Source organism: Aquarana catesbeiana, linkage group LG01 (assembly GCF_042186555.1).
Source record: "Aquarana catesbeiana isolate 2022-GZ linkage group LG01, ASM4218655v1, whole genome shotgun sequence".
Classification (NCBI taxonomy): Eukaryota; Metazoa; Chordata; class Amphibia; order Anura; family Ranidae; genus Aquarana; species Aquarana catesbeiana.
Genome location: NC_133324.1, coordinates 89,076,706 through 89,101,595, shown reverse-complemented (window position 1 = coordinate 89,101,595; position 24,890 = coordinate 89,076,706). Strand labels below are relative to the sequence as shown.

General features: G+C 42.9%; 1 protein-coding gene across 2 annotated transcripts in view; it reads left to right on the top strand.

Moving 5' to 3' along the window:
- Window positions 1-24,890, top strand: part of RICTOR (RPTOR independent companion of MTOR complex 2) — a 214,245-nt gene that overhangs the window by 91,174 nt on the left and 98,181 nt on the right. For both annotated transcript variants that reach the window (XM_073621546.1, XM_073621535.1), the window contains exons 5-9: window positions 7,962-8,093; window positions 10,186-10,249; window positions 13,182-13,308; window positions 15,278-15,447; window positions 16,694-16,761. In XM_073621546.1, coding sequence (XP_073477647.1) covers window positions 7,962-8,093; window positions 10,186-10,249; window positions 13,182-13,308; window positions 15,278-15,447; window positions 16,694-16,761 — 561 coding nt within the window. The remainder of the gene's footprint in view (window positions 1-7,961; window positions 8,094-10,185; window positions 10,250-13,181; window positions 13,309-15,277; window positions 15,448-16,693; window positions 16,762-24,890) is intronic.

The window sequence follows — 24,890 nt, the reverse complement described above, 5'->3', positions numbered from 1 at the left end:
ACTCTCGCTTGAAACGTCTTAAGGCAGACCTCCATACCCTACACCTAGTTGACCCTTGGCGGTTGCTCCACAACCAAGATCGAGACTATACATTTTATTCCCAGGTGCACCACACCTATTCGCGGTTAGACTACCTGCTGATGTCACATAAAGATTTAAATAAAGTGGTTTCTACGTCCATAGATGTCATATCTTTCTCCGATCATGCACCAGTCCACTTGACACTCCATTTGGGGCCATTGACCCGGTCTCCCCCATCCTGGAGACTAAATGAAGCCCTGCTTCAATCAGAGGAAACCCGCTCAGAGATACTGAACGCGCTGCGGGAGTATTTTTCCATCAATGAAGGGTCAGTTCCTAACCCCCTTGTGGTTTGGGAGGCCCACAAGACAGTTGTAAGAGGCGCATTGATCAAAATAGGAGCCCGTCTCAAGCGCGATAGACATCGAAGCACGGAGGAACTCCTTGCTCTGATCCGTAAACTGGAGAGTGTACACAAGGCTAGTCTTGCTTGCGCAACCTTCCGGGACCTTCAGAAGGCCCGTGAGGAACTTTGTACACTTCTGTTTCATAAGACAAAACAGAAATTAGCATGGGCACGTCGTACTATGTTTGAATTCTCAAACAAACCCGGGTCACTTCTGGCCAGAGCTCTGCAGGGCCCTCGCACGAAAACCTATATCCCTCACATACAGACTTCCACGGGACAGAAGCTAAATACCTCTTCAGACATGGCTGAGGAGTTACGCTCTTTCTATACAGGTCTTTATAACCTAAACAGACCGCAATCTGTGAACTCCCCGACGGAGGGCAGCCATACCCCCCAGTCTTACTTAGCTGCCTCAGGCATGCCATCACTACCCGACAACGTAAGGGAGGAGCTGGAAGAACCCTTGACTCTTGCAGAATTGGCAGCGGCACTGGCCTCTTCGAAACCAAAAAAGGCTCCTGGCCCTGACGGTCTAACTCCAGTGTACTACAAAACTTTTTTCGACACAATATCAAAACCTTTGGTCTCTGCCCTTAACACCATCACGGAGGGAAACTCATTCCCAGTAGATACCTTAAGGGCCTATATTTCTCTTATCCCGAAGGAGGGTAAAGATCCGCTGCAATGTGGGAGTTATCGCCCAATTGCACTCCTGAACACGGACCTAAAACTTTTTGCCAAAATCCTGGCCAATAGACTGCTCCCTCACATACCGAGTCTTATTCACCGAGACCAGGCAGGCTTTGTGCCGCTACGAGAACCGCGGGATAACACCATCCGAGTTTTAAATTTGATACATGCGGCAAGGACTTCCAAACGGGCCCTTCTCCTGCTGTCAAACGACGCGGAGAAGGCCTTTGATCGTGTCGACTGGTCCTTTATTCGGGCTACCTTAGAACACATAGGCCTTCGTTCATCCATGCTACAGTGGATACTATCCTTGTATACGCACCCCACTGCATCGGTCAAGGTTAACGATACAAGATCGGACTTTTTTGGCATCCAAAATGGCACACGTCAGGGATGCCCCCTATCCCCCCTGATCTTTATCTTGTCCCTAGAATCCCTTCTGTGTATGATAAGGGCAAACCCAGAAATTGTGGGCTACCCGAAACCTTCGGGATCCCACAAGGTGGCCGCTTTTGCGGACGACCTTATCTTCTTTCTCACAGAACCACTTACTTCTCTCCCCAACCTACTTCGATCCCTTCAAGAATATGGTAATCTCTCTTCTTTTCAGATCAACCTAACCAAATCCTCCATTCTCAACATAACGGTAGGTAGAAGTGTTGTCCAAGGGTTACGTTCGGCCTTTCCATTGAGATGGGCAACCAAGCTTATACGATACCTAGGAGTCGACATTACCTCAGATCCTGCCGAATTATATTCGGCGAACTATGCCCCGCTACTCCTCCATCTCAAAACAGACCTCCTGCATTGGCACTCTCTGACGCTAACTTGGTTCGGCAGATGTAGTGCCCTCAAGATGACATTGCTGCCAAGAGTTTTATACCTGATGCAGGCACTTCCCATCCGATTACCTCCAGCTTTTTTCAAACGAATTGACTCCATGTTTCGGGCTTTTGTCTGGTCACATCGCAAACCACGAATCAGACTCCAACTTCTTTACCTGGCGAAAAGTAGGGGTGGGGTCGGCCTACCAGACATTAAGGCTTACTACAGGGCAGTCCACCTAACTAGGTTGGTGGACTGGCATTGTCATGCAGAGGCAAAGCACTGGGTCGCCATGGAGGTAGAGGACTCCGGGGGTACGGCCAAGAGCTGGCCTTGGATCACTACATCACTGCCTAGGGACCTTGCGAAGCATCCCACATTGGGCAGCACCCTGTCGGTGGTTAGAGATGCTTTTCGACGCTCCTCGGTGTCCCCGCAGCCTTCCCCCATGGTGCCGATTCTAGGCAATCCGGAATTCCCACCTGGGGTTCAGAGTCCGCAATTTAAGTGACTGGCAATGGGCACCAGACTTCGTCTACACGATTTCCTGGGGCCCAACGGTCAGCTTTCATCAGAAGCCGGGACATCAGTGACGGACCCCCCCTTTAGATTTCTGGAGTGGCCTACAGCTGCGTAATTACCTGCGCAGCTGCCTAAGGAAACCAGGCATTGCCCGCCAACTTACTGAACTGGAGCTTATCTGCCACCGTGGGGAACCAATACAACACTGTCTCTCACTGCTATATTCATCCCTAACCCAACCAGAGGAAGGGTACGTTCCCCCGTTTCTCACTAAATGGGAGGCGGAACTCGGAACCCAATTCACTGATGTGCAGAGACAAAAAATTCTCTACTTTGCTCAGAAATCCTCTATTGCCACTAGGGTACAGGAAACCTGTTACAAAATTGTGACACGTTGGTACAGGGTTCCTGCCGTTCTACATCGCTCCTTCCCTCAGGTCCCCAGCCTTTATTGGCGTTGTGGCGCTGAGGAGGGGACGATGTTACATATCTTCTGGACATGCACCAAGCTCACCCCATTCTGGCTTGAGGTTACCCGCACAATCGGACACCTGACCGCTGTCTCCCTGGAGGGGAATCCTGCAGCCTGTCTGCTCCATTTATCAGAACGACCCATTAAAAAATATAAGACCTCCCTCACCATCCAACTACTAAATGCCGCCAAGGCTTGCATTCCCCTTTGCTGGAGATCGGAGAGACCACCGGCGAAGTCCCTATGGTTTACTAAAGTGAACGAACTGAGGGACATGGAGGATCTTACTGCTATCTTGCACAATCGAGAGGAGACCTTTCGAGAGACCTGGAGACCCTGGCAGTACTTTATCTATACAGAAGCATATCTCCAGGAAATGGCACAATCTAATTGACTTAATGGGCTAGCATCATCTCCTAGGCAGAGGACACCACATCCCACTATATCATACTATCACACTTTAATCTATTCCCCCCCCCCTTTTTACTACCTCATCTTCGCAGTCTTTGCCCTCCTCTCTGTCCCCTCCCTTTTCTTTACCCTTCCCCTTCTTTTATCCTGGTTATATTCCTTTAATACCTCTGGGGATACCATTTCTCGTATTATGCATCCTCATTCATGGGTTTTTTGACCAGATATAGAGAAAATCCTAAAATAATTACTTCTCTACAGGTCCCTTGTCTGGGCTACATAGCTTTTTAGATCCCCATGTGCCCCAATTATATGTTAAAATATTTTCTATCACTGAGTGGCACGACCTGACATACATGGAAGTCCGTTTTAGGTCAAACAACTAAGCTCCCAGAGCACCCACAAGGTCTCATACATAGTCATTATTGTTATAACGGGGTATCACCCCCATAAGCCTTGAATATGGTGCTAATTAAGGTATCTAGATCTGCTGACCTTGTTTTTTGTACTATTGTTTACATTTTTTCCTCATGTTTGACTTTGACACTGCACTAATATCGGATGTGTAACTGGTTGTATATACTTATAGGGCGTACACACGGTTGGACTTTGTTCGGACATTCCGACAACAAAGTCCTAGGATTTTTTCCGACGGATGTTGGCTCAAACTTGTCTTGCATACACACGGTCACACAAAGTTGTCGGAAAATCTGATCGTTCTGAATGCGGTGACGTAAAACACGTACGTCGGGACTATAAACGGGGCAGTGGCCAATAGCTTTCATCTCTTTATTTATTCTGAGCATGCGTGGCACTTTGTCCGTCGGATTTGTGTACACACGATCGGAATTTCCGACAACGGATTTTGTTGTCGGAAAATTTTATCTCCTGTTCTCCAACTTTGTGTGTCGGAAAATCCGATGGAAAATGTCCGATGGCGCCCACACACGGTCGGAATTTCCGACAACACGCTCCGATCGGACATTTTCCATCGGAAAATCCGGCCGTGTGTACGGGGCATTAGTGTGAAAAATAAAGAATTTAAAAAAAAAAAAAATCAGAAGTAAACCCAGATTTACCAGTTTTTAAAAAAAAACTTTAAATTTTCGGCACATGACATGGAATATAACGGTCACTTTGGATGTACTGTTAACCAAACTGTCAAACCATCCAATGGCTGTTGTCATAACTGATCACATGTGCAGCATCATGGCAGTTGAAGATTAAACCGAGGCTAAGATGGCAGCTTCCTTGGCTAAAAACAATCGGAGGTTTTACTTCCACTTTAAAGGCCCCTCTCCTAATCTCTGTGTGTTAGGAAGAAAGTGAAGAGGCAGCAGCCGGCCACAATAGCAGCCTGGAGGTCCGGTAATTGTTCAGTAGAGCAGGGTGCACCCAAAGGGGGCTGTATGGGTTGCCATAGGTTTGAGGTTGCGAGCTACATTAGACGGCTCCATGGGCCACGGGTTGAGCATGCCTGCTTTTAATGAATTTTAATGCACAAAATAATACCCAATTGTTTGGTAAAATATAAAAGATGATGTTATGCCAAGTAAATAGATACCTAACGGGATGCTTTCAAATTGTGTACACCTGTAGAATGGTGCCAAAATGCGCTACCTACAAAATCTCCATAGGTGAGGCTTTACCTGCCCTTACAGGTTACTAGTTTAGAGTTACACGGGAGGTCTGGTGCTAAGATCATTGCTCTTCCTCTGACGTTCATGGCAATTCACATGTGCTGCGATCGCTGTTTACATATGCGTGCACGACTTACATGCATTATTACATTTGCATATGAGCACAAGGGGATGGCGCGCTTTAAACATTTTTTAAAACGTTATTTCATTTATTTTTATTTTTTTACATTCTACCTTTAATTTTTTTTTGGGATCGGCTTTATTGCTATCACAAGGGATGAGCAACAAGACTTTAAAATGTGTGATCAGTTTTAAAAAAATGATTTGACAGGTTGTAAATCTAAAGTAGGGGTCTCCGAACATTCTAAACAAAGGGCCAGTTTACTATCCCTCAGACTTTAGGAGGGCCGGACTAAGGCCAGTGGAAGTATAAAATGTCTCAGGAGTAAAAAAAAAAAAAAAAAAAAAAGCACCTGTGGTCACTAGGAGGAGGAATAGTGCCCCTTCGTTGGTTATTAGAGAAATAGTGCCCCATCATGGGTGTCAGTGGGAGGAATAGTGCCTCATTATTGGTGTCAATGGAAAGAATAATGTCTCATCATTTGTGTCGATGGAAGGAATAGTGCCCCATCATTGGTGTCAGTGGGAGGAATAGTGCCCCATCATTGGTGTCAGTGGGAGGAATAGTGCCCCATCATTGGTGTCAGTGGGAGGAATAGTGCCCCATCATTGGTGTCAGTGGGAGGAATAGTGCTCCATCATTGGTGTCAGTGGGAGGAATAGTGCCCCAACATTGGTGTCAGTGGGAGGAATTAGGGCTGCAACTAACGATTATTTTCATAATTGATTAGTTGGCCGATTATTGTTTAGCTTAATTGGATAATAACCTTAAAAAAAGTGTGGTGTATAATTTAATATGTGAAGTTTTAAAAAAAAGGCAATTTATTCTTCAAAATCTATATGCAGTGGTAAATATAAATAATCAACTCTATGATTAGGGAGCAAAATCTCTAATCCACTCTGAGAATAACAGACAGAAGAGATATACTGTATATACTATTGGAGGTTGAATCTGGTAAAGGTCATCAGACTCAGAGATCACATTTTTTATTTAGACCCCATTCACACTGGGGCGCATGTAATGTGCCCTGCTCCCACGTAGTGTGCCCTGCCTCCTTGAAATGTGCCCTGCCCCCACGTAATGTGACTTGCCTCCATGTGAAAGTTTACTTTAAATGTAATTATAATGCCTTCTATTACCTCCAGTCTATCAGCCTCCACCTTCTCCGGGTTCAGATGCTGATCTTCCCTGCACAGTCTTTAAAGTCATTTTTTTTAAAACAAACATGGTATACTTACCTGCTCTGTGTAATGGTTTTGCACAGAGCAGCCCCGATTCTTCTCTTCTGGGGTCCCCCACCGATGCCTCTGGCTCCTCCTGCCTTTAGAGTGCCCCTATAGCAAGCTGCAAATTATAGTATAGCGTGCCCCTATAGCAAGGTAAAAAAAAGTCTGCTTTTAGACCCACTCACTTCCTACCCAGGACTACATGTTCCATGAGGCATTGCTCCTCACACATTCACAAGTTCTCAGGCACTTCCTGACATGTATGGACAGTGTACTGAGCTGTATGTGTGCTGCACTGTATTTCCTGATATGTAATCAAATAATGCATTCTGTATGCAGGCCAAATAATCGGCTGGCTGATTAATCGATTATGAAAATAGTTGACAACTATTTTCATAATCGATTAGTTGTCGATTAATCGATTAGTTTCAGCCCTAGAAGGAATAGTGCCCCATCATTGGTGTCAGTAGGAGCAATAGTGCCCCATCATTGGTGTCAGTAGAAGCAATAGTGCCCCATCATTGGTGTCAGTAGAAGGAATAGTGCCCCATCATTGGTGTCAGTAGAAGGAATAGTACCCCATCATTGGTGTCAGTAGGAGGAATAGTGCCCCATCATTGGTGTCAGTAGAAGGAATAGTACCCCATCATTGGTGTCAGTAGGAGGAATAGTGCCCCATCATTGGTGCCAGTAGAAGGAATAGTACCCCATCATTGGTGTCAGTAGGAGGAATAGTGCCCCATCATTGGTGTCAGTAGAAGGAATAGTACCCCATCATTGGTGTCAGTAGGAGGAATAGTGCCCCATCATTGGTGTCAGTAGGAGGAATAGTGCCCCGTCATTGGTGTCAGTAGGAGGAATAGTGCCCCATCATTGGTGTCAGTAGGAGGAATAGTGCCCCATCATTGGTGTCAGTAGGAGGAATAGTGCCCCGTCATTGGTGTCAGTAGGAGGAATAGTGCCCCGTCATTGGTGTCAGGATGAGGAATAGTGCCCCATCATTGGTGTCAGTAGGAGGAATAGTGCCCCATCATTGGTGTCAGTAGGAGAAATAGTGCCCCATCATTGGTGTCAGTAGGAGGAATAGTGCCCCATCATTGGTGTCAGTAGGAGAAATAGTGCCCCATCATTGGTGTCAGTAGGAGGAATAGTGCCCCATCATTGGTGTCAGTAGGAGGAATAGTGCCCCATCATTGGTGTCAGTAGGAGGAATAGTGCCCCATCATTGGTGTCAGTAAGAGGAATAGTGCCCCATCATTGGTGGCTGAGGAAAGAATTCATTGCAGCGTTAATTTTGACGTTAAATTTCAATTTCGTTTTAGTCAGTCTTTTGACTAAAATGCCATTTTAATTTTAGTCATCTGAATTGTTTTAGTCATAATTTAGTCAACTAAAATATTTTTTTTGGTCGACTAAATGAACACTGCTTCATTGTTGGTGTCAGTAGGAGGAATATGAGAGGAATCGCACCTCAAGGGCCGGATAAAGGCAAGCAAAGGGCCGCAGTTTGGGGACCACTTCTCTAAATGATGAATGTGCTGATAGATGTAACTCATTTTTTAAATGTGGACAGATGTGTGAAGAATCGCTGAAGTTAACACTATTATTCATTTTACTTTTCCAGCTTGCGATTAGCTTTGTTAAATGAAGCGAAAGAAGTGCGAGCAGCCGGCCTCCGCGCCCTCCGCTATCTTATTCGAGATTCCAGTATTTTACAGAAGGTGCTAACTTTAAAAGTAGATTACTTAATAGCCAGGTAAGTGACATCCTGACTTGGTTTGAAGTGTCTGTGAACTATTTCTGGTTCACTTTGGGGGAACTGCGCTTCAGTATTGAAAAAGTAAAGCTCCGCTAGAATAATATTTGGTCGCTGCAGTAAAGGGAAAGCGGCTTTATACTGGAGTTGTAATTTGTGATAAAAAAAAATGAAGATTTGTTATGTTTTAGGGAACATTTAGCAATGTCAATTGTGCTCAAGCAGAACCCTGATAAATTTACCTTTTGGTCTTTTTAAAGAGGAAGTAAACCTTCCTGTATACCCTGTTCCTATAGATAAGCCTAGAATAAGGCTTACCTATAGGTATTGTAAATATCTCCTAAATGTGCGCCGTTTAGGAGATATTTACTGTATACTGCGCTGATGATGTCATCGGCGCATGCACTCTGAAGGAACGGCGATGCATCCTAGCACATTATGCCTTTACTTTTCCAGGGAAAAAAATAAATATTAATATTAAATAATATAATCTTTAATATCTACTGAAAGATAGCAGTGCTTTTCCTGGTATGTGAGGGCAGCATGTCAGCAAGTTGTTAACCTCTTGACCTCTGGAAGATTTAACCCCCCCCCCCTTCGTGACCAGGCCATTTTTTTGCGATACGGCACTGCGCTATTTTAACGTACAATTGCGCAGTCGTGCAGTGCTGTACCCAAATAAAATGTATGTCCTTTTTTGCCCCACAAATAGAGCTTTCTTTTGGTGGTATTTGATCACCTCTGCGGTTTGTATTTTTTGTGCGCTAAACCTAAAAAGACCGACAATTTTGAAAAAAAAAACAAAAAAAAAAACATTTTTTACTTTCTGCTATAAAATATATCCAATAAAAAAAATGTAAAAAAAAAAATCTAACTTCATCCATCTGGGCCAATATGTATTCTTGGTAATTTTTGGTAAAAATAAGCTTATATTGATTGGTTTGCGCAAACGTTATAGTGTCTACAAACTATGGAATATTTTTATTTATTCATCTACTAGTAATGGCATCGATCAGTGGCTTATAGTGTGACTGCGATATTGTGGCGGACAAATCGGACACTTAACTGACACTTTTGACACTTTTTGGGTACCAGTGACACTAATACAGTGATCAGTGCTAAAAAAAATATGCACTGTCACTGTACTAATGACACTGGCTTGGAAGGGGTTAACATCAGGGGAGATCAAAGGGTTAACTGTGTGCCTAGCCTGTGCTTACTCACTGTGGGGGAGGTGCTTTGACTAGGGGAAGGCAAAGATCCATCTTCCTGCTTTGCAGGAACACAGGATCAATACCGTCCCTTCTGACAGAACTGCAATCTGCCTTGTTTACATAGGCAGATTATCTTTCTGCCTGTGTAATTGGCGGGTGCTGGTGGACATCAAGTCCACAGACATTGAGTAGGTCGCGCCCCAGACCCAGAAGTGTCAGATCACGTACGCAATCTGGTGCAGAGTGGCCACCCTGCCGCAGTACGGTGGGCAGTCTGCAAGTGGTTAAGTAAAGTCAGAAATTTAAAAAGCTATTTTTACATCTCACAATTGTTGTGGATTTTTAAGGCTTGTGAGACAGCTGTGTCTGTGGTATGCGGCAATGGCGGTATAAAAAAAAACGTTAAATTATAACTTAAAGTAATCAATTCCCTGATTCCTCTTCCCTTGTGAACTATTGTTGCAAAATATGGTACTGGGATAGAATCAGCAGGCTAAATGGATGCAGTGAAAAGATTATTGTGTAGGTAGTTGATTATATTTAGGGTAACGCATAGTATTTTTGTATGTTTTTTGTATGTTTTCTTTATTATGGTCAAAAAAATAGTCAGGTAAATTTAAACCATTATGTGTAAAAATCATACGTATTCTTATATCCAACCAGTAGATGACGCTTTGGGCTTTCACAAATTTCTTTTACCTCCTGTTGTAAAAACCTGTTTATCGAGTTCAGTAGCTCAGGTACAATGAGTTGGAGCACTGACTCCTCCCTCTCATGCGCGTTTTCTTTCGATAACCCATAAGACTCAGAATTTCCGTATAAACTGTGATTTTGACTGTTTATCCTCATGATAATCATGCGTTTGTTTTGCCTTTTAGGTGCGTAGATATACAGCAAAGCAATGAAGTAGAGAGGACGCAAGCACTTCGACTTGTCAGAAAGGTACAGTACATACCTAATTATTTCTTTTACGTTCATTTAGGCTACTTTCACACTAGGGCGGGGTAAAGTGCCTCTAGTTTTAGCAGCGCTTTACCGTAGATTTAGCTGTGCTTTTCAAACCACTAGCAGGCTGCTTCTAACTCCCGCTAGCGGCTGAAAAAAGGGTTAAAATCTCCCATGTTGCAGCGCTGCCGAAACGCTTTGCGTTCATTTCAGTGGGCAGGGCGTTTAGGAAACGGTGTATACATTGTTCCCAAACCGCCCCAAAGATGCTGCTTGCAGGACTTTTTTTTTTTTTCCCCCATCCCACAAGCGCACCATGCCAGTGTGAAAGCACTCAGGCTTTCACACTGGGGAGGCATGAGAGGCACTTTTCAGGCACTTTTCAGGCACTTTACAGGTGCTATTTTTAGCGCTAAAATGCCTGAAAAGCACCGCAGTGTGAAAGGGGTCTAACTGTCCATTTTGTTAATTGACAAAAATAAACTGATAACACTTCTATTTCTGAAAGCATTCTTAATTTACACTTTTAATTTAACACTCTTGCACAGTAGTGTATGTATGTATAATATATATATATATATATATTATTTTTTTTTTTTTTTTTTTTTCATGTAACCATTTAATTGCATAAGCAGAATTTTCTTTTAAAATTGTGAGTTCTAGAAATCTTATTCCCATTGAACACCACTAGCTGTATATGTGTATGTGTGTGTGTGTGTGTGTGTGTATATATATATATATATATATATATATATATATATATATATATATATATATATATATGTATGTGTGTGTGTGTGTGTGTGTGTGTGTATATATAGAGAGAGAGAGAGATCTATACATATAAACATGATTTTCCCTTTCGATTCTGCAGTTTAGTTTATTGATGTTTTACCTCCATGGCTTAACACTATAAATCTCTTCTAGTTTTCTGGGGCAGATCTTATCTTTCATTTGGTGTGTATGACATGCTTGCTGTACCCATTTTGAAAGCGGAGGATAATGTTGTTGAGGCCTGTGTGTAATCTGTTGCTTTGGATGTGGGAAATTCAGTCAGCGTGCTTCATCAGTGCAGCATGTCTGGAACTCGACAAACATTCTTTGTTTCATACATATGTACCAAAACAGAACTTGCTTTGGTTGCACATCTACAGTCATCTGTTGACTATATAAACACAGTCTGTACTGCTGCCATTCTGTATGCGTGTACACGTCCTCATATGACCTCTGCTCTCGGTCCATTAGATCAGGCAAATTCTTGGGGTGGGATGTAAAGCTGAACCCAAGTTTGATGCATAAGTAATGCATTCTCCAGCAGCAGCTAGAGCCCCTTGTTTCCTATAGCTACACATGTATTGCCACTCTTGCTGTTGTAGTCAGCACTCTATGATTAGCACTTTCCATTTTTACTGTGTCCTAAATTTTTCTTTAGACAGCCTATATGTATGTATAATGTTTATTTTTCTTCTAGGTTTGAATATTAGTAGTGGTAGTAGAATTACCTGTATCTTCATTATTTTTGCTGTCACTAACTTATTAGTCATAGTGCTGTTTCCTATTTTGTTTTTTTATCGTTGGTCACATTTTTAAATACATTTTGCTCTGGCCTGATCTAGGGTCCATAGAGTAAGCCTGCTCCTTCTTTTTTTTTTTTTTTTTTTTTTTTTTAAGTTGCTAAACTGCCCTGCCCTCTGCTGCCTTCAGTCAATGAATTTTCTCTCCATACTAATGGGACAGTAATGGGGTGCAAGGAGGGGCAGGCCCACATTTAACTTTACCAGAGGTAGAGAAGGTTAGCATATTAGAGTACCCCAGGTCTTGTGGCATCCAGGGGAACTTGTGAAGATTTGTACAGTTTTTTTAATTTATTTTCAGACAACTCTAGTTGTCAGACAGCTAGTTTAGTAACTTCTAAAAATAACAGGTGTACTATTAAAGTGATTCTAAAGGTAAGTTTGTATAAAAAAAAAAAAAAAACATGTAATACCTGCTCTGCAATGGTTTTGCACAGAGCAGCCCTTATCCTCTTCTTTTTGGGGTTCCTGCCAGCGGCCCTGGCTCCTCCCCCCTGCCGAGTGCCCCCAATACCAAGCCTTTTGCTAAGCTTGCTCCCGAGCCGCGCTCTGGGTGTCCATTCACACACAACGTAACTCGGCCCCGCCCCCAGCTCCCTCCTCATTGGCTTGCTGGCTGTGATTGACTTCAGCAGAAGCCAATTACTCCCACTGCTGTGTGAGCCAGTGAGCAGAGAGAGACGTGGGGGAGAACCTCTGCTCTCATGCACATCACAGGATTGAGATGGGGCTCAGGTAAGTATAGGAGTGGGGGGTGGGGGGGGGGGGCTGCACCCAGAAGCTTGTTTACCTTCATGCATAGAATGCACAAAGGTAAAAACCTTGAGCTTTTAGAACCACATTAAGGCCTCTTGCACACTGCAGCTTGAAAAAGCTCAGTACAGCGTTTTTTTTTTATTACTGAGCTAAAATGTAGCCCATTATTTACAATGTGCCTGTGCACACACGTGCATAAGTTAGCACAAAGTTTTCCTCAGTAAAAAAATAAATAAAAATCTCAATAATAATCCAATCGTTCAAGGCAACCTAATGTTAGCAGGTTTTATGTTTTGAAGTGGTGTTAAAAGCAAACATTTATTAGATTGCAGCTTACCATTACTTAGATGTGATGGCTGTATTAGTTTTCTTTTTTTTTTAGTTTTTTTTTTTTTTTCATCTGGTGATCCAGCCAGTTCCTAGCATACCATTTGCCGTCCCCTTTTCATAACTCCTCTGTGAAGTAATTCTTCCATAGAGATACAGTTGGAGTGTACTTGAGTAAGCACTGAATGCTAATCTGGCTTGACATCAACTAATCTGTGTTCCCAAGGCTGCTGACAACTGTGCTTATGTAATCATTTGCTTGTGTTTTGCAGATGATTACTGTGAATGCTTCCTTATTCCCTAGTTCTCTAACCAATTCCTTGATAGCAGTTGGAAATGATGGCCTTCAAGAGAGGGACAGAATGGTTCGGGCCTGTATCGCAATCATCTGTGAACTAGGTAAGGTCAATGGTCTCCCGAAAAGAAGAAGAGGAGCCAACACAACTCCCACTTTCTGAAATCCACTACATGCACAGCTATCGCCATGTTTTTTTTTTTTTTTTTCTGGAATAACAGGTTTTACATTCAAATTTAAAGGAAATGCTATTGTGATTATTAAAAATCAAATTGCAGCAATCCTCAATAGCCCATCCACATACAGGGAATGGCATGGGAGCAAGAAAGGGGGAAGGTAAGGCTTGAGAATCAACACACTTCCCCAAATTTAGAATATCTCACAGTAGTCAATACACCCACACTTTACGTTTGTAAACTATTTACCAATAACTGCAAAAAAAAAAAAAAAAAAATTCCTGTGATGTCATCCTTTCACTCTAAAGCTTTTTGCTACCTCTGGGCACCAGGAGGATCCTCTGGTGTGCAACGCATGTCATTTCCGGAAACTACATGTCCCGTGTAGCTTCTGGGCGATTTTGTGGACAGTGAACAGGCAAGTATGAAATACTGTGTTTTGTGATCACCACCCACAGTTTATAGCAGCATAATGCAGAGACTGAGCGAGATTATATTCTAATTGTACCCATTCAGTCCTGCCTAGCAATCAGCATTGTTTACATACCTGACATCTCTGCAACTACTGTGGGAGTCAGAACTACAAACGGTCAATTTGTGGATATTGCAGCAACAGTTGCTTGTAGGCTTCCAAACTTCAGCTCATACCTGATTTGTCAATCTCTACCTTTAATGCCTCTTTAAATCGTTGGCTCAAACTATTTACTGCGCTTGCTAGGCGTGCTTTATTAACTATATGTAGCCTAAGCTACATACACTATACCGGTAGTGAGATGGGGTGTTTCTGTCCCACTCCTGAAACAAAATGGAGTCAGGCTGAGTGGCGCTCAGACGTTCATGGGAATATTTGTATTCTATTAATAAGTACAAAGCTTTCTCTGAAAGGTTAAGATGGAGATTATGATGTCCCCTGCCCACCTCTCTGCTTCAGACAATCAGAGGAAGATTTATATTCATTCATAGAATACAAAGCTTCCTGTGAATGGCAGATTGTCACTCAGTCCGACTCCATTTTGTTCTGGGAGTGGGAAGTTCCCATCCCACTGCCGGAGCACAGCACTGCATACTGTGTATGTAACTGAGGCTACAAAGCGTTCCTACAGCGCACCCAGCAAGCACACCTGTTAGTGCAGTAAATAGTTGTTTGGACCAAACTATTTAAATGGACGTTAAACGTGGAGATCTGCTTTAAACAGAGCAAATACCTGAATTTGACCAGGTGTTACCCTCTTGCAATCGCTGTACAGCAGAGCTCAGAAAATGAAGCTGCACATGTCACCTGTCAGTTTTACTGCAGTGCTCAGGTACTAACAAGGGACATGCTGATAGGAGGAGAAAGCAGAGTTAACGATTAGCTCATCAGTCTGCTACTTCCTCTTTTTACTCTTCAATATCACGGTACGGGAGGGACAAGTAAAGCCTCCTTACGTGTACTTCATCTGTCTATTTAGTTGTTGCCTTGTATTTCAGCTTAAAAACAAATTTTCCTTTCCAAAGATGTTTATGCGCTTCTATTTAGTTATATCATGGTTAAAGCCAAATCATCATGGTTAAAGCCATATCATCATGGTTAAAGCCATATCATCATGGTTAAAGCCATATCATGGTTAAAGCCATATCAGGGCTAAAGCTATATCAGGGCTAAAGCCATATCAGGGCTAAAGCCATATCAGGGCTAAAGCCATATCATGGTTAAAGCCATATCATGGTTAAAGCTTTAGGTTAACAGGATGTTCTGTGTTAAAATGGCATTGACCCCTGCCTTTGCTCATATGTTTTTGTATATTTCTTGTTTGCAATTTGTCAGTCACCTAATTATTTATATTGGCTTTCAGTGAGGCACTATTTACCCGTAGATGATTCCTGTTACAATTCAATTTTTTTGTTCTTGATCCAGCACTTCAGAACCCAGAAGTTGTGGCGCTTAGAGGTGGTCTCAGTACTATCCTGAAAAATGTGATTGACTGCCAGTTAAGCCGAATAAATGAGGCTCTCATCACCACCGTCCTGCACCTTCTCAATCATCCAAAGACGCGACAATATGTGCGCGCTGATGTTGAATTAGAGGTAGGTGCCACTTTCTTTATGTACTGACTTTGTATTCAGCTTCTCAAGGAATACCAATAGTTACTACTAGGTAGGAGCAATAATTAGTAACTTGTGAAAAAGAACACTCCCCTAATGGAGTAAACTGCAACCAGGCAAGTGTACTTCTGCCAGTTTCTAGATGGTTGTTTTATTTTAATGGTCTATCCTTTTCCTACACTATTATGATGGACTCTTGTATTGCCTACAAAATTTTATAATTTTAATCTATTTAAGCCTTGGATCTGTTTTGGTTTCTGCCTTGCCGTTTGGAGTCATTTATCAAGTAACCCTATTAAATTGTCAGTGAGGACGACTGACTGAATCATGCAGTACGTCTGATTTGTAAAGTGATTGTAAAGTCTTGTTTATTTTTCTATAAAAATAACAAACATGTTATACTTGCCTGCTCTGTGCAGTGGATTTGCACATCGCACACCCTCCTCTTCTCGGGTCCCTCTTCGGTGCTCCTGGCCCCTCCCTCCTGTTGAGTGCCCCCACAGAAAGCAGCTTGCTCTGGGGGCACCAGAGCCGAGTCACAGCCGCCACAGCCGGGCACCCACGACTAGAGTATTGGCGCCTCGGAAAAGAGGGGGAGAGGAGCGGGGCCCGCATCGCTGGACCGTAGGACAGGTGAGTGTCTGATTATTAAGACCCCTTTCACACTGGAGGCGTTTTTCAGACGCTTTAGCGCTAAAATTAGCATCTGTAAAGCTCCTGAAAATGCCTCATCTGCAATCCCACTTCTGGCAGGACATCAAAAAAAGTCCTGCAAGCAGCTTCTTTGAGGCACTTCAGGAGCGATGTAGCGCCCCTGCCGCCTGAATAAAGGGTTAAAAGCGCCCCTGGAGTGTTTTCACCACTCCTAAAGCTCTGCAAAGAAGCTGCTTGCAGGACTTTTTTTGACATCCTGCCAGCGCAGAGTGCTTTCACACTGGGATTGCAGATGAGGCTTTTTTCAGGTGCTTTACAGGCGCTAATTTTAGCGCTAAAGCGCCTGAAAAATGCCTCCAGTGTGAAAGGGGCCTTAAGCACCGCTAAAACTAGCTGGCGCTTGACTGCCGACGCCCGGGCGCTGGCAGTGTGAAAGGGCTCAAAAAGTTTTCTTAGCTGCTGACTTTTAAATATGTGGAACTCCGCTTTAAAGAGAATGCTGCATTTACCAGCTATTCTTGCATAAACTGTTCACCTTACAAAACGCTCTAATTCTTGTTTATTTTTGTTTTAGCAAATCTTAGCGCCATACACAGACTTTCACTACAGGCACAATCCAGACACAGCGGAAGGACAGCTCAAGTAAGTGCATATAGTTTCTCTTACTCAATGATCATGTTTGTAAAGCATTATATTATGCTGCATTTATGCAGAGTTCGCTGGACAGTTCCCACCTATCACTGTCCTTGTGGAGCTGACAGTTCAGTGTCCTTATTATAGACATACACAGTTTGGGTAGAAACCATCAGATGGGGAAGGTGGAGGAAACCCTCACTAACATGGGAACAAATAAGTAATGCCTTCTTTAGGACTGTGATGACCTGGCATGATGATTCTAAATCGGACCTTGTATAAAGAAATCATAATAAAAATAACAATTGCATTAGTTTTATGTTGATTGTGTGTCATAAATGATTTAAGCACCTTTTTTTTGCAGATTACTGTCTTGCTGCTGCAATTTGGATGGGTTTTTCAGCTATAAACCTGCTAAGCCAGTGCTGACTCTTTTAAAGGATAAGTTCACCTTTTAACAAAAAATAATAAATGCATATTTTTTTGCAGGTAAAAAAAAAAAGTGCATTTATTATTTTTTGTTTTAGAAGCCTGGAAAGCATTGTGGTCAACTGTGTGTCTGTGTCCACTCTGCAGAAACCAAGGATGTGTCATTTGCCTGCTCTGCTCTGATCAGCAGAGGATCTGTGAGCTGATCAAAACGGAATCTGCCCCATGTGAAAGGGGCCTTGGTTGGTGTTCAGTTCAATTCCTCAGCCAGTGGACACTGTTAGGGGCACAAGTAAACCTGTCACTAGCCAAGGTAATTAAAGTATGCATGTGATGGAAAAGAGTACATGTGTCAGCATAATAAAATCCTCAGAATTTCCAGAGAAAAAAACTGCCTATAGGCAGCAAAACCTGTATATAAATCTCAACTTTACCTGTAAAAGTCAAGTGGCTTTAAAGTTAATACTCCAGGCAAACGGCTAAATACACAAACAAACTACATATATGAGAGCTGTTTTACCAAAAGAGTTATTTTACTAAAATTGGAGAGTGCAAAATCTAGTGCAGTTCTACATAGAAACCAATCAGCGTCTTGGTTTTTCTGTCAAAGCTTAATTGAACAAGCTGAAGTTAGAAGGCTGATTGGCTACCATGCACAGCTGCACCAGATTTTGCACTCTCCAGTTTTAGTAAATCAATCCCCACAGGGTTTGTAGTTATGTGCAAACCCCCAAGCCGCCGTTAAACTTACCTGAGACCTGTGTTTCCCACGACGGGAATGAGCACACCAGCTTCGGCGGTGTCTCATGTCCTGATTGGATGGATTGATAGCAGCACAGTCATTGGCTCCTGCTGCTGTCAAATCCAATGACGTGGGTGCCGGGAGCGGAGCTGAATCCTGCTTTCTGTGTTCATAGACACAGAAGCAGGACAGGGGAGCATGCCTGCAAGGGTGTCCAGGAAGCACGCTTATCTGATGGAGCACTCGAGTAGAGGAGGAGCCGTGAGCACCGCTGAGGGACCCCAGAAAAGGAGGATCGGGGCCACTCTGCAAAACCAATTGCACAGCAGAGGTAAATATGACTTTTTTTTTAACCCTTTCACTGCCAGGTCCGTACACCGTATGGACCTCATGTCTCCCTCTCTTATAAACTTATGGTCACTTTAATGACCACAAGCTTATATCAGAATTATTCAGCAGACTCTGCTGAACAATTATATAACTCTGATCAGCGGATTACAACCCACTGATCAGAGTTATTAACCCTAATGTGTCTGCCTCCCCAGCCATGCCGCTGCCACCCTGTCCCCTGCCTCTCTACCTCCTGCCGCTAACGTCCACTTATAACTACTTCCCCCACTCTCCTCTCTTATCCCCTTCACCCCCCTTCTTCTCCCCCAACACTAATTCCCCCCCGCTTCCTGCAGCCACCATCATTAGCCAGCATCCCTCCTCTGCTGCTCCCGCCGGCTTCAGGTGCTGCTTGCGGGGGGGGGTCCAGATGTGTCCCCCTAATACCGCTGATCACCCCCTGAAATGCCCCTGCACCCCCGATCCATGGCCGCTCCGGCATCCCTCCTTCCCTCCCTCCCTCTGCCTGCAGCTTCTCCCTGCACAGGTCTCCGTGATCTGTCAGCTTGGAGAGCGCGGCGGGGGTTGAAGTTGTGGCTTGGTATACATGTGTATAGCAAACCCCCCCATTCAGTGGATATAGGCAGCGATCACTGCTATATCCACTGACAGCTGATCATTGTAACCGCTAGTGTTACAATGTATCAGACTGTCATTTCATGAATGAATGAAATCTCTATTTCATTCATTTATGTAAAGTGCTACAGAGAAAGGGACTATCTTCAGTCCCTTTCTGTATCTCAAAAAAAGATATACGGGGGTCTGTTCAGACTTCTAATATCTCACCAAAGAACCCCCCCCCCCCCCCCCCCCCAAAAAAAAACCCCAAAAAACGTGAAGTAAAAAAAAAACAAACAAAACACAAACATAACACAAACATAGTAAGACCCCTAGGTCCACCCCCACCTCTCCACGATGACAGTCGCCACCATAGACCCCCCGCACTCATCCCACCATGGTGACACCCCCATCCCCAACCCCCCCCCCCCCCCCCAAAGACAATAGCCAATATTACTTTGCTATTGTCACAAGTGGGCGGGTTCGGGGTGCAATGCTCTGCGCCTTGAGACCAACCTTTTAACCTTTTTCAAGCCAATTAGAGCCTCAGGCTCTAATCATGTGGCTTGAAAAAAAAAAATCATACAAATACGCTCCTGGTAAGACCCCTTGCACATGGAGCGAACCCTGTCAAGCAGATTTGCCTGCTCAGTGGGGGATCTGTCTGCTGATCCCCGCTGAGCAGGTAGATGACCGCTCCGTGTGCGCTCCGCTGATGCTGAGCGGACACAGACAAAGCACGCTATTCTGTATGGTTCGGTCAGATGGAAATGGACCACCTGTCTATTTCCATCCAATCCAATCTGCTAGATGGGTGGGGAATAGAATCCCCATCTGTCTGTTTTTAGCGGACTGGACTGGATCAGATGCAAGCGGGTGCAAACAGACATGTCCATTTACATCAGCCTCTCCATAGAGAACAATAGGTGGTCCGATTGGGCCCGCCTGGAAAAACGGACAGGCAGACCCAATCAATCTGCTTGTGTGAAAGGGGCTTAAGCCCTTGTTCACAGAGGGCATACACAGCCTACCTTTACGGGGATGCACAGGTGTTCCGTGCATCTCTGCAGACAGTCCCACTGATTTCATTTGGAATGTAGCACCTGCACGAACAGAGCCGTTGCTCCCAATTTTACATCCATGTAGGTGCCTGCATGCATGTCCCTGAGCTCACACTGTCTGCATTCGGGGTCATGTACCCACAGAGATGTCAGATTGGGAACAGCAGCTAGGCCTATGCAGCTGTTGCATCCCAATTGACATAAATGGGACTGCCTGTACGGGATGCAGGGAACACCTGTGCTGGTAAACATGGCCCTCTATGGGTGTACACTTTAGTATGCCATATGTGAACGATGCTTTAGTAGCAATTTAGCAGGAATTTTGTTATGTTGTGTTTATGTACACTATTAATGATTTTAGTGTATTTTTAGCAAAAATATTGATTTGATAAACATTTGTGCAAATATCGTCTTAAAGCGGGGGTTCACCCACACCGCCAAAAAAAAAAAAAAATATTAAAAGCCAGCAGCTACAAATACTGCAGCTGCTGACTTTTAATACATGGCCACTTACCTGTCCCAGGGTCCAGCGATGTCGGCAGGCGACGCCGAGAACCCGCTCGGTTCTCGGCAGCTGCCGCCGCCATCCTAGGTGAGGGAATCAGGAAGTGAAGCGTTGCGGCTTCACTTCCCGGTTCCCTACTGCGCATGCGCGAGTCGCGCTGCGCGTCCCAAGTGGTCCCCGCTATCTCCCGGGAGCTGTGTGTTTCCCAGGAGACAGCGCGATGGGGACGGGAAGAGGCGTAGACTCCCATGGGAGTCTATGCCGGAAGTGGGTACAAATACCTGTCTTAGACAGGTAACTGCACCCCCCTCCCCCCTGAAAGGTGCCAAATGTGACACCGGAGGGGGGGAGGGTTCCGAAAAGCGGAAGTTCCATTTTTGTGTGGAACTCCGCTTTAAAAATCAGTAGCACCTTTTTTTTTTTTTTTTTTTTTTTTTTTTTTTTATTCTACTGGCCATGTGCTTTCAGAAAATGTGTTGTTTGGGCGGTCTTTTACAAATTCTGAAAGTTGTAAGTGAAAAATGAAAACCTCCAGATTGTTAGAGAAATTTTTGGGTACGTTTTGATTTTCACCATTTTACAAAAAGGCACAATTTAAAATTTACAAATATTTGTTATTTATTAACTCCATACAGGTTAAGCTTTTATATTTAGTAGGGATTTAGCAGGAATTTTGTAAAATTGTCTGTTTTTTTTTATCTGCTAATAATGGTTTTAGTGTATTTCTTGTGAATATATTGGTTTGATAAACATTTGCGCAAATACCGCGGGGTCTTAAAAAAATCAGTAGCACCTTCTTTTTATTCTAGAGATCGTATGCTTTAAGAAAATATAAGGTTTTGGGGGTCTTTCAAAAATTCTGAAAGCTGTAAGGGAAAAATAAAAACTTTCAGATTGTTAGAGAAATTTGGATATTTACATTTTTGCGTACGTTCGATTTTCACTATTTTGCAAAAAAGCGCAATGTAAAAATGACAAATATTTATTTATTAACTCAATACAGGTTAAGCTTTTATATTTAGTAGGAATTTTGTAAAATTTGCTGTGTATTTATCTGCTAATCATGATTTTAGTGGATTTTTAGTAAAAATATTGTTTTGATAAACATTTGCGCAAATATTGTGGGACCTTAGGAATCAGTAGCACCTTCTTTTTATTATTGCAAAAAATGGTATGGCCACCTGAGGGTAAAAATGGAGCACAGGGCCTGGCACTGAAAGGGTTAAAACCCTGAACCTTTACAACCCCTTTAAAGTGTTACTAAACCTACAACAGTAAAATCAGCCTGTATATGCAGTAAAGCATGCTTGTTATTCTCACTGTGGAACCCAAGGGGTTAATCCTCTGCATTCTGTAAAAAGGCTGTTTGTTCCGCTCTTCTATGATCTTCCCATTCTTCTACAGTCCCCAATCCATCTTCTGATAGTACAGAGCCTTGGAGGCACTCTGCACATGCTTAGTTTGGTGTGTATTGCTAGAGAGCTATTTTTTTTTTTTTTTTTTTTTTTTGGAATGGTGCATGCGATCAGCACTGTCCAGACAGAGCATCAGGGGGTCCTGCAGCCTCATAGGACAGTCAGAGCAGAATGAATACTCCTCCTACAAGCTTTAACCAGACACTCATAGTCACAAGACTGCTATATAAGATAAATTGTAGCGCTAAAACACACATGTATTAATAGTGAATAATAGTTTTGGGTAGCGCATTAATCATTTCTTTTTTCACTGCTATATATTGCTGATGAGAAAAGGTATTTAGCAGTTTATACTTACTATAATAATTGCATTTCCGTGTTCTGTGTACTGTGGGAGACCAAATATAGTGAACGCAGGGTCCTGGGTTTAGTAAACCTTTAAGTAATACAACCAAGTCTTGTTGCTGTCCCCAGACTGTGATTGGACAGTGAATAAGACGCAGCAGACTGATGAGCTAATTTGCCTCTCTGAACTCTGCTTCTATTAGCACATGAGCACTGCAACCTGATTGGGTCCTTGTTCTGCTTCTACCCCTCTCATAAGCTGTGCTGTGCAGGTACTGCAAGAGGCTGATACCAGGTCAACTTTGCCCTTTTTTTAAGTTTCTTTAAAAAAATAAACTTGATGAATTTTTAGTGAACACATACCTCCATGAACTCCTTTTTTTTTTTTTTCTTTTTTTTTTTTGTTATCTTTCTGGAGTTGAGCTTTAATGATCAGCAATGTCGGCTACCACTTTATTGCACAAAGAGGGAGGGAGTAGGGACAAGGCCAAGTTTGACTTTTACAGAAAAATTTGCTTAAAGCATACGTCAAGGCAAAATAAAGTTTAAAAAAATGCAGTAATTCTCTGCAATACATGCAGATTCTTCTTTTTTTCCTTTTAAAGTGATTCTAAACCTATATAAAAAACATGTTCTACTTACCTGCTCTGTACAATGGTTTTGCACAGAGCAGCCCTGATCCTCTTCTCGAGTCCCTCACTTCAACTCCTACCTCTCCACGGACTGTGGCTCTGTCCCCCCCCCGTCCACAGCTCCCTCCTTACTGCAGCGGGAGTCAAGGGGTGCAGGGGCTGCTCAGTTGCTAACATATTGCATGTTACACCCTAAATATGTGTGCAACATGTTACTAAAGTTGAACTTATCCTTTAAGCTATATTGTCAGTGCTCTGCTGTATTAGGAACAGTTTTGACTAGTAATTATTTAAGAATTTCCAGTTGCATCAGCTGATGTTATATCACTTTCAGTACTGTGAATCCTCACCATGAGGTGTTGCCTTGTCATTAAATGTGGCACACAGCTGATGAGGTGTTGTGGACTGTGTTAACACAACACTGTATCTTCCAAACCTCTGTTCAGAAACATCCACTGCTGACTTTTATGTGAAAGATCATATATATATATAATGTGTGTATACAGGTGCATTAAAATTAAAATACCATCAAAATGTTAATTCAGTAATTCATTTCAAAAAGTGAAACTCATATATTTTACATAGATGTGTTACACACAGAGTGATACATTTCAAGCATTTCTTTTATTTGATTTGGAAGATTATGGCTTACAGCTGGTGAAAACACAAAATTCAGTATCTCAGATAATCAGAATATTACATGAGACCAATAAAAAAAAGGATTTTTAATACAGAAATGTTGGCTTACTGAAAAGTATGTCCACATACAGTATAGTATGCACTCAATACTAGGTTGGGGCTCCTTTTTCATGAATTACTGCATCAATGCAGCATGGAGGCGTCCAGCCTGTGGCACTACTGAGGTGTTATGGAAGCCCAGGTTGCTTTGACAGTGGCCTTCAGCTTGTCTGCATTGTTGGGTTTGGTGTCTCATCTTCCTCTTGACAATACCCCACATATTCTCTATGGAGTTTAGGTCAGGTGAATTTTCTGGCCAATCAAGCACAGTGATCGTTAAACCAGGTATTGGTACTTTTGGCAGTGTGGGCAGGTGCCAAGTCCTGCCAGAAAATGAGATCAGCATCTCCATAAAGCTGGTCAACAGCGGGAAGCATGAAGTGCTCTAGAATTTCCTGGTAGAGGGCTGTGCTGACTTTGGACTTGATAAAACAAAGTGGACCAACACCAGCAGATGACATGGCTCCCCAAATCATCACGCACTGCAGAAAATTTTGCACTTCATTTGGTAATCGAGATCCCAGAGTCTGGAATAAGAGTGGGGAGGCACAGAATCCAAGTTGCATGAGGTCCAGTGTGAAGTTTCCAGTCAGTGATGATTTGGGGAGCCATGTCATCTGCTGGTGTTGTTGGTCCACTGTGTTTTATCAAGTCCAAAGTCAGCATAGCCTTCTACCAGGAAATTCTAGAGCACTTCATACTTCCCTCTGCTGACCAGCTTTGTGGAGATGTGGATTTAATTTTCTAGCAGGACTTGGCACCTGCCCACACTGCCAAAAGTACCAATACCTGATTTAATGATCATGTTATCACTGTGCTTGATTGGTCAGCAAACTAGACTGACCTAAACCCCATAGAGAATCTGAGCATTGATGCAGTAATTCATGCAAAAGGAGCCCCGACCAAGTATTGAGTGCATACTATACTGTACGTGGACATACTTTTCAGTAAGTCAATATTTTTGTATTAAAAATCCAAATTTTATTGGTCTTATGTAATCTAATTTTCTGAAATACTGAATTTTGGGTTTTTACTAGCTGTAAGCCATAATCATCAAAAATAAAAGAAAAATGCTTGAAATGTATCACGCGTGTAACGCATCTATATAAAATCTGAGTTTTACTTTTTGAATTGAATTACTGAACTAAATTAACTTTTTGATGATATTCAAATGTTATGAGGGATGTGTGTGTATATATAATATATATACAGTGAGGGAGAAAAGTATTTGATCCCCTGCTGATTTTGTACCACTGACAAAGAAATTGTCAGTCTAGAATTTAATGGAAGGTTTATTTTAACAGTGAGAGACAGAATAACAAC